Source organism: Chrysemys picta, chromosome 5 (genome assembly GCF_011386835.1).
Source record: "Chrysemys picta bellii isolate R12L10 chromosome 5, ASM1138683v2, whole genome shotgun sequence".
NCBI classification, from domain to species: domain Eukaryota; kingdom Metazoa; phylum Chordata; order Testudines; family Emydidae; genus Chrysemys; species Chrysemys picta.
The window spans coordinates 20,098,065-20,115,444 of NC_088795.1; the positions used below are offsets into that span (position 1 = coordinate 20,098,065).

Below are 17,380 nucleotides of genomic sequence, written 5' to 3' on the forward strand. Positions count from 1 at the left end.
CCCTACCATAACCCCTGCCCAACCCCACTAGACCCGTACAATGCTGTCATTCATAGCAGCAAATGGAGCTCCCAAAGCACATCTAGCCTGGCCTCTGAAAATCCTGTTCCTTTCGTCACTGCAGCAAAACCATACTGTCAAGTATCAGGGGGGTAGCCGTGTTACTCTGGATCTGTAAAAAGCGACAAAGTCCTGTGGCACCTTATAGACTAACAGACGTATTGGAGCATAAGCTTTCCTGGGTGAATACACACTTCATCAAACACATGTAGTGGAAATTTCCAGAGGCAGGTATAAATATGCAGGCAAGAATCAGTCTAGAGATAACGAAGTTAGTTCAATCAGGGAGGATGAGGCCCTCTTCTAGCAGTTGAGGTGTGAACACCAAGGGAGGAGAAACTGCTTTTGTAGTTGACTAGCCATTCACAGTCTTTGTTTAATCCTGAGCTGATGGTGACAAATTTGCAAATGAACTGATTCAGCTTGGGCTTGGTCAACACTACAGAGTTAGGTCAAGGTAAGGCAGCTTATGTTGACCTAACTATGTCAGTGTCTACACTACAGCCTTGCTCCCACTGATGTAAGTGCCCTACTACACCGACATGATAACTCCACCTCCAGGAGAGGCGTAAGGCTTATGTAGGTGTAGTTAGAGCGAGCAGTGTCCCTGTATAAACTGTTACTTATATCCACTGTTGGCTAAAATTCTTGTCAATTTCATGGCTCCCTGCTGGAGTCCTGAAATTGACAAGAAAGGCTAATAGGTTCCCTGCTGTGAACCCTGAGCTTGGCTCAGCCTCTCACCCCACGCTGGTAGGGGGCTCCAACTAGAGCCCTGCTGCCACCTAGGGCTCCTGGTTACCTGCTTTAGCGGGCTGCTGCCCATGCCTCTTCCCGCTGGGAGCCCTGCTTCCCTCCAGCTCCCTGTTCCCAGCAGGCTGCTGCCTGGGCTCCCTGCTCTGAGCCCGGCTGCTGGGTGCTTAAAGCCCAGGCTCCCAGCTCCCCCGGGAGCTCCCAGAGCACTCAAGAGTGCTGCTGCTCTAAGCAGAGACAAAAGTAGCGTGAAATTGACAAGAATGTCAATTTCACTCCTGGTAGGCTCTGTACTGAGAAATGGAGCCTATGCAGGGCTCACAGCTGGGGCTGTCACCCCAGGGCAGATGGGGGCTCCAGCTGTGAGCCCCACATGGCTGTCAATGCCCCACAAAACCCCACTTCAGTCGGTGCAAAGGCTCCTGGTGAGGATGCGCTTCATCGGCAGAAAGAGGATAGTGTGGACACTAATCGCTGATTGACTTACTGCGGTGGCTGTAGCTCGACCTAAATTATCTCAACCTAATTGTGTCGTGTACACAAGCACTTAGTCTGAAACCCTCTGAATTGATGGGCATGTGAGAGACAGAGTTCATCCTTGTTCACAGACTTTGTTGCCTGTTGCTTACTGTGCCAGAGGACTTGTTAGAAATGTTGATATCTATATATGCATATAGATCCATTAATACATTTATTGCTCATGCATACAGTCACATCGATCATTAAAAAAACAAATGTGAGCAGCATGCAGCAGTACAACCAAATTGCTTGAAAAACACTTATGGCCTAGATCCGCTCTGGGTGTAAATTAGTGGAACTCCATTGAAGTCAGTGGAGCCATGTGATTTACAGCAGTTCAGAATCTGGCCCATATTCCATATTATTTTGTTTGGAGTTTGGGGGGTTGTGTTGGGTTTTTCTTGTTGTTGTTTGGTTTGATAATTGCTTTTCTGAAGGTCCACCTCCAACAGGTCTATTCAAAAACAAAACAAAGCCCCCTATCATTTTATGATATTTATTACATATCTCAACAGACCAAAAATATGCAATAAACCAGTATAAACAGTCTCACCCCCAGGGGATCTGTTTTTACCAAAAATACATTTTTATACAACATACAAAGCATTTTTTGTATGACTCCACCAGAGGCAATAAAACTTTCTTAAGCTGCTGTTTCATACTATGAGAACAGACAGACATAAAACACAGAGTTAGAGGAGAACAGAATACACTGAGCAGAAATTATTTAACAACTCCTTCAGGAAGAAAGTAAAGCCAGTAAACTGAAAGCAAAAGGCATTGTCTTGGATGTCTTCTAATATGGTAGGGGCATGTTATCATTTTAAAAAGAAATACCCGCTAAGAAAAGCCTAGTGTGAAAGCTTTTTTGTTTTTGGTGTGGTGGGGTGGAGGGTGGCTGAAAGGGGTTTGGTACTGTGAGCAAAGGAACTGTCTCCTGTTATTCTGGTTTCTCCTATATTCAGGGAAACAGAATTTTGTAGATTCTTTGTCAATAAACAAGATTGCATCACAAGTACCCAGACTCCCTCATCAGTTTATTTTCCCTACTGGAAAAACCTACAAGATGCCAAATTTTGCCTAGCCGCTTTTGTATAAAGGGGTAACACCCCAAGCCTCTTTCACTTAGTCTTGGGAACTGTATGCCAGATGACAAAGGATGCCCTAGGTTTCATACCAGAAGGCCAAAGTTAGAATGAAATACAGTAAGCTACAGAGATGTTTTTTACATGTCAAAGATGGTATTTTATTAATAATATACCTAGCACTTTTTGTAAGAACATAATATTAAAAAGTGCTTATGGTTTAAAATTTAAAGTGCTCTATAAAAGTAACTAATTAATTCTCACCATTCTACACAGGACACACACGAACGTTATATGTCTTTACAAGGCCACGCAGACAGCAGTAGAATAAGAATTAGAACTCAGAAGATTTTTGTTCCCATTCCTTTGCTCAGTACATCATTGAGAAGTCTATATGCAAGAATTCACAAACTATATGCGCACTCAGCCACCCAATAGAGACTTCTCTGGGGAGCAAGCAGATATCCAGCCAAATTGCAACACACTGTGTAACAGAATGGAGATGGGAATATTTTGGCTAAAGAAGCTGGGGCAAACATGAAAAGTTCCATGAGAATTGTAATGTCTATGCAGGGCAGACAGGACCCTAGTTTTAAAGATTTTATCTGTAATCATTTGGAAAGAGTGTGTGGGGGGTTGCTAAGTATTTTTCCAATATGTTACCAGACCTACCATGTCTAGCAGTAAAAGTATGCGTGCATTATGGAGCTATCTATCATTACCTATTCATAGGCGGCTGTGGGAGTCAGCTACTCAGTCCTCTGTGTATTCTTACCTTTCTTTAACGTGTTCCTAAAGTGCTTAGAAGTTTATTTGCAGCGGCTGTGTCCTTGTACTTTTCCCATTTTGTCAGTGGTTTGTAAAATTATACTTCAGTGGTCACTGAAGTTTGAAATCGCTGGCAGCATTTCTTATTATATCACTTTGATATTGTTATAGGCTGCTAAGAAAACAACAACAAAAAACCCTTTGCTTAGTGCAATTAAGGTTTCTTCAAGACAGTGCGCCTCTGGTGGTTTATGCAATCATCACTCACTTAATATGACAGAACATTTTATAAGATATTATTGGTTTAATTTACCATTGAACAATGTAAATTAAACATTGCCTTTACATGCCCAAAAAGCTGACTAAAAACTGTTGATTGATGAAACCTCAAAACACTTAATGAATGTTAGAATGTATTCTCATAAAACAATATGATAATTGCAGCGTAGTAGTTTGTTCCCCTTTAGAAAACAACTGACATGTGGCACGTGATATTTCTGAGCATCAGGGTTTAAAAATCAAACTATGGACCAAATTCTTAGAAACATCTGTCTTAGTCCCATGGAAATCAGAACCCAGTTTTGGCTTAATTCATTCATAACTTTATACAAGTTTGACACTTATAAGTTTTTCAAAGCAGATAAAAAAATGTGTTGTAAGGCTGTGTCTACACTGGGGAAAATTTACAAAACAATTCCCAGCTGAACCAGGATTAGCACCAATGGGAGCTCTAGTATCGTCTGTGCTCCCACAGCCAGACCAGTTTTCAGCTCCATGTAACTTAAACCTAGTGAAAGTTAGTCTAGTTAGTACATAGGTAAAAATGTGGTCTGCTGCTGGAGCTTTGTCTGTATAAGGCTCCTACTGGCACTAAGTATGCTAGTGGTGATGGAATTTTGTTTTGTTTGTTTTTTTGTTTTTTGTAAATTCCTCCGCGTAGGCAACACTTTTGAGACTCAGGATCACAGAGGTTTTAATTATAATTATTTGGAATATTTGTGTGAAACCGCCTGTTACAGACCATGGACTAAATGTGAGCCAATTCCTGCAGTTTTCATTCAGGCAAGACTCCCAGTGGTGTTATGTTTATTTTTAAAACTTAGAAGCAAGTAGAAGGCTGTCTTTTTTGTTTGTTTTGTTTGAAAGAATGTAGTGCTAGTGAGTGAAAGATCCCAGGTTGCCATCACTGGACATTGAAGTAATCTCTTTGTCCACATGTAAGCAACTCTGGAGGAGACATCTTTGTAAAGGGTTCCAGGTGCCACCAATCCCTCTATAAAGAATTGAGCTGAGACTACTATAGAACAGCAGACAGTGCAGAGTTGCAGTGGTAGTAGCTTTAAGGCAATAGATAGCGCAGAGCTGAGGTCATTTGGGCAGAAGCTGCAGAGAGAGCAACAGCCTACCTAAGGACTCTGGTGTGGGTCTCCTTACCCAGCAATTAAAGCTGAAATCACCTGAGCTGGGTCAAGTGGAAGAGCCCCTAGAGTAGCCAGGCAGCATTGGCCTGCTAGTATCCTTGGACTTCTTCAGCCCAGGACAGCTAACTGTGAGTGGGGACCTGGGAAGGAGAGAAGTGGCTTGAATGCCCCAACCCCTTTCCCTTTTTAAGAGGACTGAGGTTGGGATTATGGTTAAAACAACCAAGAGGGTGGGAATCTTACTGCATAAAATGTGTTCATTTATTAATTGCTGGTTTTCACAAGTTTATTTTGTTGTCCCCCCTACCCTCCAATAAAGTTATCTTTGTTTTAAATCATTGGACTTGGTATTTGCACATGGGAAAGTATTGTTCATCAGGGGTTCCCAGAGTGGCAGATATAGTTTTCCAGGTCTCGGGGAGGGGGGGAGGAGGGCGGGATATGGATGCTGAGGATCTCAATGCCAGGGGCGGCTCTAGGTTTTTTGCCGCCCCAAGCACGGCAGTTAGGCGGCCTTCGGCGACACGCCTGCGGTCATGTGGATTCAGCGGTATTTCTACGGGTGATCTGCCAGTCCCTCTGCCGCCAAATTACTGCCAAAGCTGTGGAACCGGTGGACCTCCTGCAGGCAGGCCGCTGAAGGCAGCCTGACTGCTGCCCTCACAGCGACTGGTAGGCCGCCCCCCGCGGCTTGCCGCCCCAGGCACATGCTGGTGCCTGGAGCCACCCCTGCTCAATGCGCAAGGAATTGGGCTGAGTTCTGTAACTCACTTCACATGTAGGCCACCACACAACCACCAGATGGTATTAACGCTGAGGTCAGACTTGAACCAGTGACCTAAGGTGAAAAAATTCCATATTCCACTGATAGTCCCCTGAGATATGCATTGCCCTTTCCTCTGCTTGTAGTCATTAACCACAAATCACATTTTTAACCTCTCCAGCTCTTGCATTAACAGCTAGGATGAAGGCTTGAAAAAGAAGAAAGAGCTGACAGTGTAAAATTGTATGAATTTGTTATCATTTTCTGCAATTTCCTACTTGGTTTTTCAGTTTTTTGTTTTTTAACTTTTAATTGGCTTTGCTGAGAAAGGGAGGCATTTTGCTTTTGATCAAAATGGGAGATTACCACCAAAAAGCAATTCATTTTGTTGCTGTTCTTTTGCAAGGCTGAGGGAAAACAAAATTTGCCAGATTCACTGTGTGTGAACCATTTCCATGTTGCTCTTTTAGAGTAGCTGCAGATTGTGCCTGATTTTAACCTCTGAAATCCAGACAGGCACTTTCTCATGTGCTGCTTGACCTGCTCCTGTGCTTATGCAGCACAGAAGGATGACAACAAATACGAAGTCTCAGAATTTCCTCTGTGGTTTTCATGCTCCTTCATTTCCTTCCTGAAACTCCTGTGCTACCTCTGTTTGCTCTTAGGTAGCTGCTGCCTTCCACCCCAGAGGTGGCTGCCCTTCAGTGTTAGGTCAAATAATTCTTAAATAGAAGGTAAGAATTAAGGCTGCCCCTGTACAGATGGAAGGGGAGGGAGAGTGCATGCAATGTGTGGATGGTGCCAATTTCACTCTAGCAACATGGGCAGTGCTAGTTGACTGTGAGTCCCCCCCCCCCCCCGAGTGCACGTTGCTCCCATTTAAAAGATGGCAGAGCTGCCACTGTATTATGCTCTCTTGGAGCCTAAGGAGGGCTTCTGGGTAAATCAGCAGTATGATATGTATCGTGTGTGTGTGTGTGTGTGTGTGTGAGAGAGAGAGAGAGACACGCACGTGCGCACACACACCACCCCAGTGCACAGTTGTGCCTTAAAGGCACAGACCAGTACACATCGTGTACATTGTTTTGAAACTGTAAATTGCTTTGGAATCCTTTGGGATGAAAAGTTCTATATAAATGTATTACTATTCATATCATTAGATGATTATTATTTGTTTATTAAGGTACCAGAGGTACCTATTTATGAAGTGCTGCTTCATTTTTTCTGGAGTGAGGTGAGTAAGCAGTTTTCAGTAATTAATACCAATCATCTAACAAAATCTGAAGAACCAACTAATGGCTTTACCCTAGTCTTAGCCTGACATGCATAAATGGGACTTTTCATAATTGTGTGTGTGCAAATGTTTGCTTTACTTCAAATATTATGTCACAAAATGACCAGAACAAAAGGTGTTTGTGAGGCATACTGTACAATTAGGAAGTGAATTCCTGAGCTATATAGCTAACTCTGCAGCAGGGTTTGAGCAGCCCAATTTCTGGGGCTGAATTGTGGTCTTTGATGAGAGCAGGCTACAACAATGCACTCTTTGAGAACCTTGCTAAATCTCAGTTTAGTCGCTGAAATGTTTCCATAGTTTATTTTTCTAGGATCTCTTCCATGGCTGCTTGCTCATAAAGACCTGGCTGTGGAAGGAAATTAGGCAGGAACTTTTGAATTGGCCTCGTTTGCCCAGCTCTATTGACCTGTATAAGGGGTTGTTGCACTTGTGGGGCCTTGAGTTGTTTGTTCACAACTGCTTAATCGATAAATTGTTCTCAGTTAATGAATAATTAAAATCAGATTCTGATAATGGACCAGCCAGCCCTGCTCAGGAGGTGAAAATCCTCAAGCAGAGCTGCTGGGAGATTGTACTTATAGCTCCCTGCCTTAGTCTTTCGCTATCAATGGGAATTGTTTTGACTGGGAAGTTGATAAACTTAAGGAGCAGTGTAACTCATAAGGTAGAAACCAAGGAAGTTGGACCTAAGTTAAGGAGCTAAGTTTTCTTCTGAGACTTGTTTCATTTTTCTCTTTATTTTTACAGAAGACAGACTGTAGAAACAAAAATGGAAATTTTCTACCTTTTCTCCCACACATATTTGAATTGCAGGCAAATAAAAATGAGACAGAGATTTTTGGATGAAAAGGTCACAGATGTTGGGCCAAATTCTGAGTAGTCCATTGATTAAGTACAATGGAGTTCCTCACTGTTACATTAGAGTAACAAAGAGCACAGTTTGGCCCACTGAATTAAAAAACACACCATGAAGCTTGTGACTGTGAACTTGATTGTGGTCTCATTTACATCAGTGCAAATCAAGGGTCACTTGTCTAAAATCAGTGGAGTTACACTGGAGTCTAACTACTGTGAGACTAGAATCAGGCTTTGTCTTTTACAATGTAAAATGAAATGCATTTGGCTCTGTACAGAGGGTCAGCACAAGTGAGCTGTATTTTGAGGGATTAAGTGATACATAGCTCTTGGTTCTGGCCCTCTGCAGAGGGATGAATTTCACCTATAGTGAACAGTAATCTCTTAAACAACTGAGATGTGACACTAAATTCCATAATCAAGGGCCATACAGAATCCTCTCTTGGCATAGTTTCATAAAGAACAATTAACTAAGTCTCTGGATTTCTGTACCAGGAAGAAATTTGTCTCCTTTGTCAGTCTGAGTTTGTTGTTGCTTTAGAAGAAGAACCAAACATTTTTGTATAATTATTGGTTTACAGAGATGTGCGATTTTTCTCAATCTATTTTTCCTTTCTTGCTGTTGACCTTTAAATATTAAAGAATTCAGTGTGCTGAAAGATACCTTGTATAAGCGAAAGCCATGATGATGCTGAAAATTCATTGCAGTGTTTTTGGATCACTGTTATAAAGTGAACTTCACAAAGGTGCATTTCAACCAACAGTAAAAATGTTTATTCTAAAATATTTGCAGCGAAAGCAATACAAAAGAGGAAACTGCTCCAGAGAATGGGGGAAATGGAGATGTGAGTGGTAAGGAATAGCAGATTTGTTATGTAGGTATTGTCATTCTGTGAAAAAACTTCCAAGATGCTTAACACCAAATTGTCAAGACTAATCTCAAATCCCTTCAACAGTGTCCACAAAATCCTGTTGTTTGTGCAAAACTTGTATTCACCGATCCAGGAAGTGTAAAATAGCACGTGGCCAAGGTGATAGGACTGTCCACATGTGTCCCTCCACCCCCACTCAGACACCCCCTCCCCCCTGTTCCCATGTGGCCCTGCACCCCTCCCCCTGTTCCCATGTGGCCCTGCACCCCCTCCCCCATCCCCATGTGTCTCTGTGCCCCCACCCAGTCACACCCCTGTCCCTATGTAGCTCTGCACCCCCTCCCCACGTGGCCCTGCATCTCCCTTCCCTTTGTGGCCCTGTGCCTCCACTCCCATTTAGCCCCTGCCCCAGTCCTCCCCCACTAGCCATTATGAGCCCCTGTCTGACCCCACCCCCCCGCAACCCACGCTGTCTGTCTCCCCATAGCCCCGTCTCCTGACCTGGCCTGACAGGCGCTGCAAAGAAGACAGGCTCTTTCTCTTCCCTAGCTGGCCGAGAGCTGCTGCTATGTTCTATCGCCACTGTACCCTCTGGTGGGGAAAAAGGCAGAACTGCAGAAGTTATTTTCTGCTGGGAGCTGCTGTTGTTGTTGTGGCACAGCACCCTCTGGTGGGCAAAAGGTGAAACTTCAGCAACATTTTGGCAAAAGCTTTTTTCTGCGCGAAAAAATAAAATGCGCAGCTCATTAATTATGCACAGTAGCACAGAATTCCTCCAGGAGTAATACAAATAATAGTAATAATCCCATAGGCCATTCTGGCTGGGATAAGGTCTATAGGCTATGGCAATTATAGACTGAGTTGCTCAGCGTCAGTCATGGGGGAATTATTATGAACTTTTTGCAGGATTTGATGGAGGGAATTAAACATTGAATAGTGTCATTTATTTAAAGAAGGCTAAATACTGATGAAAGGAAAGTCTTCCTTAACCAAACCCTTGGACTTATCGAAAGGCACAATGACAAGAAGAAAAGAGATGTATATACCTTTTTCCATAAAGATTTTAATTAATTTTCAGATATATAAATGCAGATTTTTTTTTTATTAAACCTGAACAACCCAGTGTTCTTGAATCAGCACATGCAGGGCTAAATCCTGCCTGCTACCATTGCTCATGGTTCTGCACTCACCTACTAGTAGGAAGGGATGTGGTGGGGAAGGTGAAGAAGGTATGGGGAACCTCTTCCACTTATATAAATAGCATGGCAAGAACTTTTCCAGGAGTACACTAAGATGCAAGTTCAGTTAACTTACCAAACTTCCAGACACATCTCTAAAGGGAGGGAATGCAGGTAAGATACCCCCAGGAGAAGTTAGAGACTCTGCTAAGTCTATTTTGAAGTATTTGAGGCATTCACAGAAGCTAGTACTCTTTATCTGGTGCTCACATAAAGTACTCGGGTGATAAACACTTTAGGCAGACAGGCAAGGCCACTCATAAAGTCAATAAGCATGAACATAATCAACATTCCTGCAGTGGCAAGGCTATTTAAAGGAATAAGGCTAACTAAGACAAGATTGCTAGTCATCCACCTCAAAAAAAAAAAAGCAGATAATCTATTTTCAGCTACATTAAGCTGTTCGTTGAATTGGGAGGTAGTTCACTTAGATTGCAGTAGAGGTTTCCTGCACGCAACCCAGTGTCAATTTAAAAGAAAAAGAAAAAAAAGGCAGTGGATAAACTTCCCTAGTGAAGTTATTTGGTTAATGTCAGGCATCACAGTCTAGGGAGGATAATAGCTGATTAGGTAGAAAATTGTCTGGCAAACAGGAAGCAACGTGGGAGGCTGTACATTGTAAGTTGCCTGGTTTGAAAGAGGGTTACCCTGAATGGTTAGTTTTAGGGGGCCTGCTTTGTAGACAGATGTAAATGATCTGGCTTAAGAAGGGCAGATGTAGCGATCATTATTTGTGGATAGTAATAGGAAGCAATACAAACAGAACCAGTGGGATTTCAATCTTAGGGGCAAGATCCTGGTGGTAAACTGGCATAGCTGCTGCATCCACGTCAATGGAGTTACGTCTATTTTCACCAGTTGTGGATCTGGCTGCCCTTTAAAGTGCAATGGGCAAGTGAACAGAACATTCAGTTTAACATAACATACAATGTACTAATAAGAGGAAGGGTAGCAGTAATAAATAAGCCACATATGAAATGCAGCACTTGTGGTATAAAATAACTTAGAACCAAAGCTAGAGGTAATGGCAGAAAAAAACCCTTCAAATCATCATCATAGTGTAAGGTTGCAAGATAAAAAACAAACATGACTGTAAGATTCATCAGTGCAGTGGGGAGAAGACAAATCCGAAGAAATTACGTTATTATTCAAGGCACTAAGATTCAACCTCATCTGGAATATACGGTTCAGGTTTGCTCAAGTTTTCACGGGCAGACTATTATTGCCTTAGAGACAGTGTGACACATGGCAACCAGGATGAGTTTTAAGCCTATTTTTAGAGAAAATCTAGAGAAACAAGAGTTTCTCTCCTTGGAGAGAAGAACAATAGAGTGTGATCTAACAAGAGTATTAAAAAAATAAAAACAGAGGCTGATAAAGTAGAAGCAAGTAATCTGTTCACAGTGGCATTGGGTTTAAAAAAACAGACATAGTCTGTCTAATCATTAGGAAATTATGAGTAAACAGGGGAATTCAGACAGAACTGTTTTTCTCCAAGTGAAGTAAACATATGGACTAAGTTGCTGACCAAAGCCAATAGTGTACATGAGCTCAAGAGAGACAGAGAGAGACATATTGATGGTGAGAGAGGGGATTGAAGGTTACAATGAAAAAAGCAAGGAAGTGGGGATGAGATAAACTTAAAGGGACAGACAGGATTTCGTGGGCCCAGTGTCCTTTTACCATTGGATGACTCCATATGTGTGTTTGTAAGTGGAGATGTGGAATATATTTTTTTAATCAAAGAATTGTGGTTAAAGGAACCGTGTTTAGAAAATGATTGTGAACTTTAAATGTTTGATTTTTCTTTTACTTTGAACTAGCATTTGACTGAATTTCATTTCACATGTTCTCTCTACCAGATACTAATAGTGTCTGATTCTGTAGCCCATGGCACAGATCCTCAGCTGATATACATTGCCATAGCCCCATTGATTTCAATTGAGATAATTTATACCAGCTGAAGATCTGGCTCCTTATGTGCACATAACTTACATTAAGGTCAATGGGCATTCTACCTGTGAAAAGACTACAAGATTCGGTCCTAAGTAAAAAATCTGTAGAACAGTCACACTCAAGTAGGGTCAAGATAAGTCAACAGTAATAGAATGCATGCAAAGTGGGTTTCATCATCAAAGTGCTTTACAAATACTTGGTGAAATTCTGCCCACCTTACAGATGAGTAGTTGCTTGCGCTACACTGAGCAGAAGCAAGTCTCCATTCTCTTGTACACTCGTTGCTTTGCTCTCAAGTGTGCAGGCTGCAAAATAAGGCTGTGTGTGGGTTTAATATTAGCCTGTCAGAGGAAACATGGTTCTAAATAGGATACTTAGTCTGCAAGTGAGTATGTTAGTCACAATACTTGCTTCCCTTTTTGGTTTTGATCCTGTTATGAGGTAGGAGTAATTTTGATGTCCTGCGGAAGCGTTCCCCTTAATTGTGTTTATACACGCAGTGTTCTACCCCTGTGCCATGCAACATTAGGCTTGCGATGAATCAGTTTTACAGCCAGGTCTGGAATGCAGGAATTGGTGACGCCTAGTCCTTTTCTCCAGACACTGGACCCCTACACTCCATAGTAGCCCTCTGTTTCATTTGTACCCACAAATTAGGCTAATACTGTAGACATTTATATGGTCTATGAAATAATAAATATAAATAAATATAAAACAAGATCTGAGTTTTTCAGCTTTCCTGCACCTTGTCAAGAAACTGAGCAAAGCACGAAACACTGCACCAAGTCCTAAACTGGAAAAGTCAGTTTCATAAATATCAACCACCCACACCCTCAAACAAATCAAACTCAATCGTCTGTAGTTTAAAAGAGCCACTGTTGTCCTCTGAAGGCTCAGTCCTGTCATTTTAATCCATATTCTGATTACTTCTAGTTCTCATTTTTCTAATAAATTGAGGGAGTGTACAAGCACCAATTAACTGCTTCAGCTTTAAGGTTTGTACAAATTACTTGGGATGGAAGTAGTTATAGGCTGGTCTTTTGCCAGAAGTTGTTACTCATGTAATAGACATTTCTATCAGTATCAGAAGGCCTTATAATAATGTATTTCAAAATAAAAAAACAGTTAAACGGACATTCATCACTCTGAGAGCATTTTCAAAGGAAGTGTCAGACTTGTAATTCAAGACAGCTTCAAAGCTGAATTCCTGAAAGAGGAATTAACAGGAGAGAAAAACACAGGCAGCACTGTTTGTATCCTTTGGTCTCTCCAGTTAGCTTTTTTTCTGTCACTGAAGATGTATGCTTTGCCTCTTTATTATAAACCAAGGGCCTAACCCTGCAGCCCTTATTCAGGCAAACTTCCAATTAACTTAAATGAGAGTTTTGCTTGAGTAAAGCCAGTAGGATCAGATCCCAAATAAGTAGCCACACTTCTTATTTATTTCAGTGGGCTATGGATAGGGCCCAATATAGGGAAACACCCTTTCACCATATGGCTCTGCCAGTGCATCTCCATCCTGACTTGGAACATGCATGCTGTTTCAGATGCAGGCCTTTCATGACTCTGCCTTTCAATTATGCAGTACCTAATGTCCCTGAGAGAGAAAGATGGGACTAACAGACCCATTTCCATTTGGGAGCCAAGGCAGATTTTGAACACAAGTTTCCACTGGTGTTATACTAGTGCATTAAGTAACCTACTGTACATGCAATGGGATGTTTTCTAACACTCATTTCCTTGTAGCTGTTCATAGTGCAGCATTTTCTGTAATTCTTGTTAGTGTCACGGAAGGAGTGAAAGACTTTGGTTTTAATGTACAACGTGTGGATTGCCATACTGTAAAAATGCATAATGCCTGGAGACAACATGATCAAGGTACTATCAGTGAGACTACATTTTGTTTTTAACTTCAGATAACTGGAAAATGAAAATTGTTCTCTAACATTTCAATGAGAAGTACAAGAAACGATTAGCTAAAGGAGCTTTCTGCCTGACAGCATTAATTTCCTATTCATTTCATTAACAGGATATTTTTGGTGGGGCTTGTAAATTACAGCATGCTCCTAGCAGACTAATAGCTTCAGGAAAAACATGTAATAGCTCTCCTTAATCAAAATAAGGGCAAGAGTCTTGTTTATCCTGCTGAAGAACTGCAGATCACTGGGAGCTTGCTTTCAGTTTTTAATGCTAAAAGATCACACAGTTTTTGAAATGTGTATAAGATAAGCAGGACTATGTTCTAGTAAAACACATATGCAGCCAATTATTTGTTCCTAACATATGTATGCTCTCATTACCTAGTTGCTTTATGCCAACATCCCTTTGATGGGTTTCACCTGCCTTTCTACTCTGGGACACATACCACCAAAAAGGAAGCAACCATTGGCTAAAAAACCCAAAGTTCTGTCCCTATGTGATATTGTGCCAAATACCTATAATTCTTTGATTAAGGCCTGGTCTACACTAGGCGTTTATGTCGAAGTTAGCGCCGTTAAATCGAATTAACCCTGCACCCGTCCACACTGCGATGCTATTTAGTTCGACATAGAGGTCTCTTTAATTCGACTTCTGTACTCCTCCCCGACGAGGGGAGTAGCGCTAAATTCGACATGGCCATGTCGAATTAGGCTAGGTGTGGATGGAAATCGACGCTAATAGCTCCGGGAGCTATCCCACAGTGCACCACTCTGTTGACGCTCTGGACAGCAGTGCGAGCTCGGATGCTCTGACCAGCCACACAGGAAAAGCCCCGGGAAAATTTGAATTTGAATTCCTTTTCCTGTCTGGCCAGTTTGAATCTCATTTCCTGTCTGGACATCGTGGCGAGCACAGCAGCACTGGCAACGATGCAGAGCTCTCCAGCAGTGATGGCCATGCAGTCTGTGAATAGAAAGAGAGCCCCAGCATGGACTGATCGTGAAGTCTTGGATCTCATCGCTGTGTGGGGCGATGAGTCCGTGCTTTCCGAGCTGCGATCCAAAAGAAGGAATGCAAAGATCTACGAGAAGATCTCTAAAGACATGGCAGAGAGAGGATACAGCCGGGATGCAACGCAGTGCCGCGTGAAAATCAAGGAGCTGAGACAAGGCTACCAGAAGACCAAAGAGGCAAACGGACGCTCCGGATCCCATCCCCAGACATCCCGTTTCTACGAGGCACTGCATTCCATCCTCGGTGCTGCCGCCACCACTACCCCACCAGTGACCGTGGACTCTGAGGATGGGATACTGTCCACGGCCGGTTCCTCAGACATGTTAGGGGACGGGGAAGATGAGGAAGGAGATGAGGAGGGCGAGGCAGTTGGCAGCTCTCACAACGCTGATTTCCCCGACAGCCAGGATCTCTTCATCACCCTTACAGAGATCCCCTACGAAGCGTCCCCAGCCATTACCCCGGACACAGAATCTGGTGAAGGATCAGCCAGTAAGTGTTGTAAACATCTAAACATTTATTTTTAACAAAACAGGAATATTAACAATTAAAAGAATGGGTTGTTCATGATTAGTGTGCCCTAGGCGCTTAACGGTTTAGTAAGGGGCAGTGCAAGTTTTGAAAAGAAATCTAGCAATGTCCGGTTTTCAGTGATTGTCCTGCACAAGCCGCTCTACTGTGTATTCCCTGCTACTGCAGCTACAGTAAAATGCGGTCTATATGTGCGGGGATAGAGCAGTAATCCTCCTGGGACATCTCGATGAAGCTCTCCTGGAGGTAACTTGAAAGCCGTTGCATGAGGTTCTTGGGGAGAGCGGCCTTATTGGGTCCTCCGAAGTACGACACGTTGCCGCGCCACGAGATTATCAGGTACTCGGGGATCATTGCTCTGCACAGCAGGGCGGCATACGGCCCTGGTCTTTGGAGGCTTTCCCGGAGCATTCTCTCTTTGTCGCTCTCGGAGATCCTCATCAGGGTGATGTCGGCCATGGTGACCTGCTTTTAATTAGGTAGGGGAATGTTAGTGTTGGGACTGCTTTCCCGTTCCTTTACAGAACTGTAACCGCTGGTTTGCAGCCACGCGGTGGAGGCGGGAGAGGGGCAGCCGAAAGGGATCGTTCCCGGGGACAGCCGCGAGGGGGTGGGACAGGGGCAGAGTTCCCGCTTGCCGGATTGCTGGCAGCAGGGACTGACATTGATTTAAATGTGAAATGAGGCCAGTGGTAATATAAAAGTTTTAAACTGCCACAAGTGTACGGCTTACCATGTCTGCCTGCAACAGAAATTCCGTTGTGCTGCCTCGCTTCTCAAATGTGCTGTTCAAGACCCCAGGCACAGAATGCGAAGGCCGAGAATTCGACCTTGTGCTGAGTGCGCATGTAAAAGGTGCTGTGCATGGTCTTGTTCACAGAGAAAGACTATGTTCTTTGTTCACAACTACATTTATCTTTCAGAGGAATTCACTCCCTTTTTCCCATTTCCACAGCCCCGTCTGCGACTGTCTCACAACCTAGCCTGGAATCACACTCCCAGAGGCTAGCGCGGATTAGGCGTAGGAAGAAGAGGACACGGGAGGACATGTTCTCTGAGCTTATGGCCTCTTCCCAAGCCCAGGCAGCACAGCAGACCCAGTGGCGGGAGAACTTGACCCGAATGCACCAAGCCAACATGGATCGGGAGGAGAGGTGGCGGCAGGAAGACCAGCAGGCGACTCTAACGCTGCTTGGACTACTGAGGGAGCAAACGGACACACTCCGGCGCCTTGTGGATGTTCTGCAGGAACGGAGGCAGGAGGACAGAGCCCCGCTGCAGTCCATCTCTAACCGCCCTCCCCCGCCACCAAGTCCCATACCCACCTCACCCAAAGTGCAAAGAAGGAGAGGCGGCAGAGTCCCTGCTAACTCTCACTCCACCCCTGCAGAGAGCTCTAGTAGCAGAAGGCTCTCATTTCCCAAAATTTGAAAAGTTCTTTCCTTACCGCCTGACACAAGCCCACGTCCAAGTTTCACCTCCCAATGCCATGTGTAGTTGATAATAAAAAATTCGTTTCTGTTAACTACTGTTTCAATCATGTTCTTTTGGAGGAGGAGGGGAAAGGGGGTTGGAAATTGGACAGGACAGTCTCCTTTGGCAGGGTACATAGTCGGGGGCAGGCACAGCAGCAGGGCACATACACAGTGCAGTGATGCAGTGACTAGTTGCCCCGGTTAGTCTGGGAGGTTGTTTTGATGTAATGTTGGGGGGGGTGGGTTGCTCTGTGACTTTGTGGCGGGGGAGGGCAGTTACAGATCTTAAGCGCCGGTCCTTAGACAGGATCACAGAGCCACACAGCATGGGATCTGTAACCGTCCTCCCCCTGCCACAAAGTCAAATAGACCTCCCATACACACAGTCCCGATCAGGAGGGGTGACAGGCTCCGTTGAAACAAGCATCCCACCGCAGCGGAGCCTGTCAATCCTTGAGTTTAGAAGCTGCATTCGCATCACAACACTAGACCCGCCCCGCACCACAGTCTGCGTCCCAGTTTTAAAAAATTCCCGCTAAAACAGTATTAAAGAAAACGGTGTGCTTTAACAAAGTAGAACTATTTTTATTTCGACACGTGTGTTGGAGGGGGGGTGAAGGGGGTATGTAACTGGATAGGATAGTCAACATTACCTGGGTAAAGAAACGGGGGCAGGTTTAGCTTCTCAGTACACAAACTATAAAATCACAGGTTACCCTGCTCACTCAGGAACTTTGCTTTCAAAGCCTCCCGGATGCACAGCGCTTCCCGCTGGTCTCTTCTAATCGCCCGGCTGTCTGGCTGTGAGTAATCACCAGCCAGGCTATTTTCCTCAACCTCCCACCCCGCCATA

The 17,380-nt window shown here is 43.7% G+C and overlaps 2 protein-coding genes across 3 annotated transcripts in view; both read left to right on the forward strand.

Annotated features, from left to right (window-relative positions):
• Positions 1-17,380, forward strand: part of UNC5C (unc-5 netrin receptor C) — a 368,610-nt gene that overhangs the window by 44,263 nt on the left and 306,967 nt on the right. The gene's annotated exons all lie outside the window — the stretch shown is intronic.
• LOC135983554 (uncharacterized) lies at positions 14,437-16,574 on the forward strand. The gene is made up of 2 exons (XM_065596057.1): positions 14,437-15,013; positions 16,008-16,574. The coding sequence occupies exons 1-2, from the start codon at positions 14,437-14,439 to the stop codon at positions 16,481-16,483; spliced, it is 1,053 nt and encodes a 350-aa protein (XP_065452129.1). The 3' UTR covers positions 16,484-16,574.

Excerpts from the sequence above, each read along its gene's own strand:
- LOC135983554 (XM_065596057.1), top strand. The coding sequence starts at position 14,437 with ATGCAGAGCTCTCCAGCAGTGATGGCCATGCAGTCTGTGAATAGAAAG. Across the intron at positions 15,014-16,007 it reads ATCTGGTGAAGGATCAGCCA|CCCCGTCTGCGACTGTCTCA; the intron begins GTAAGTGTTGTA and ends CCATTTCCACAG.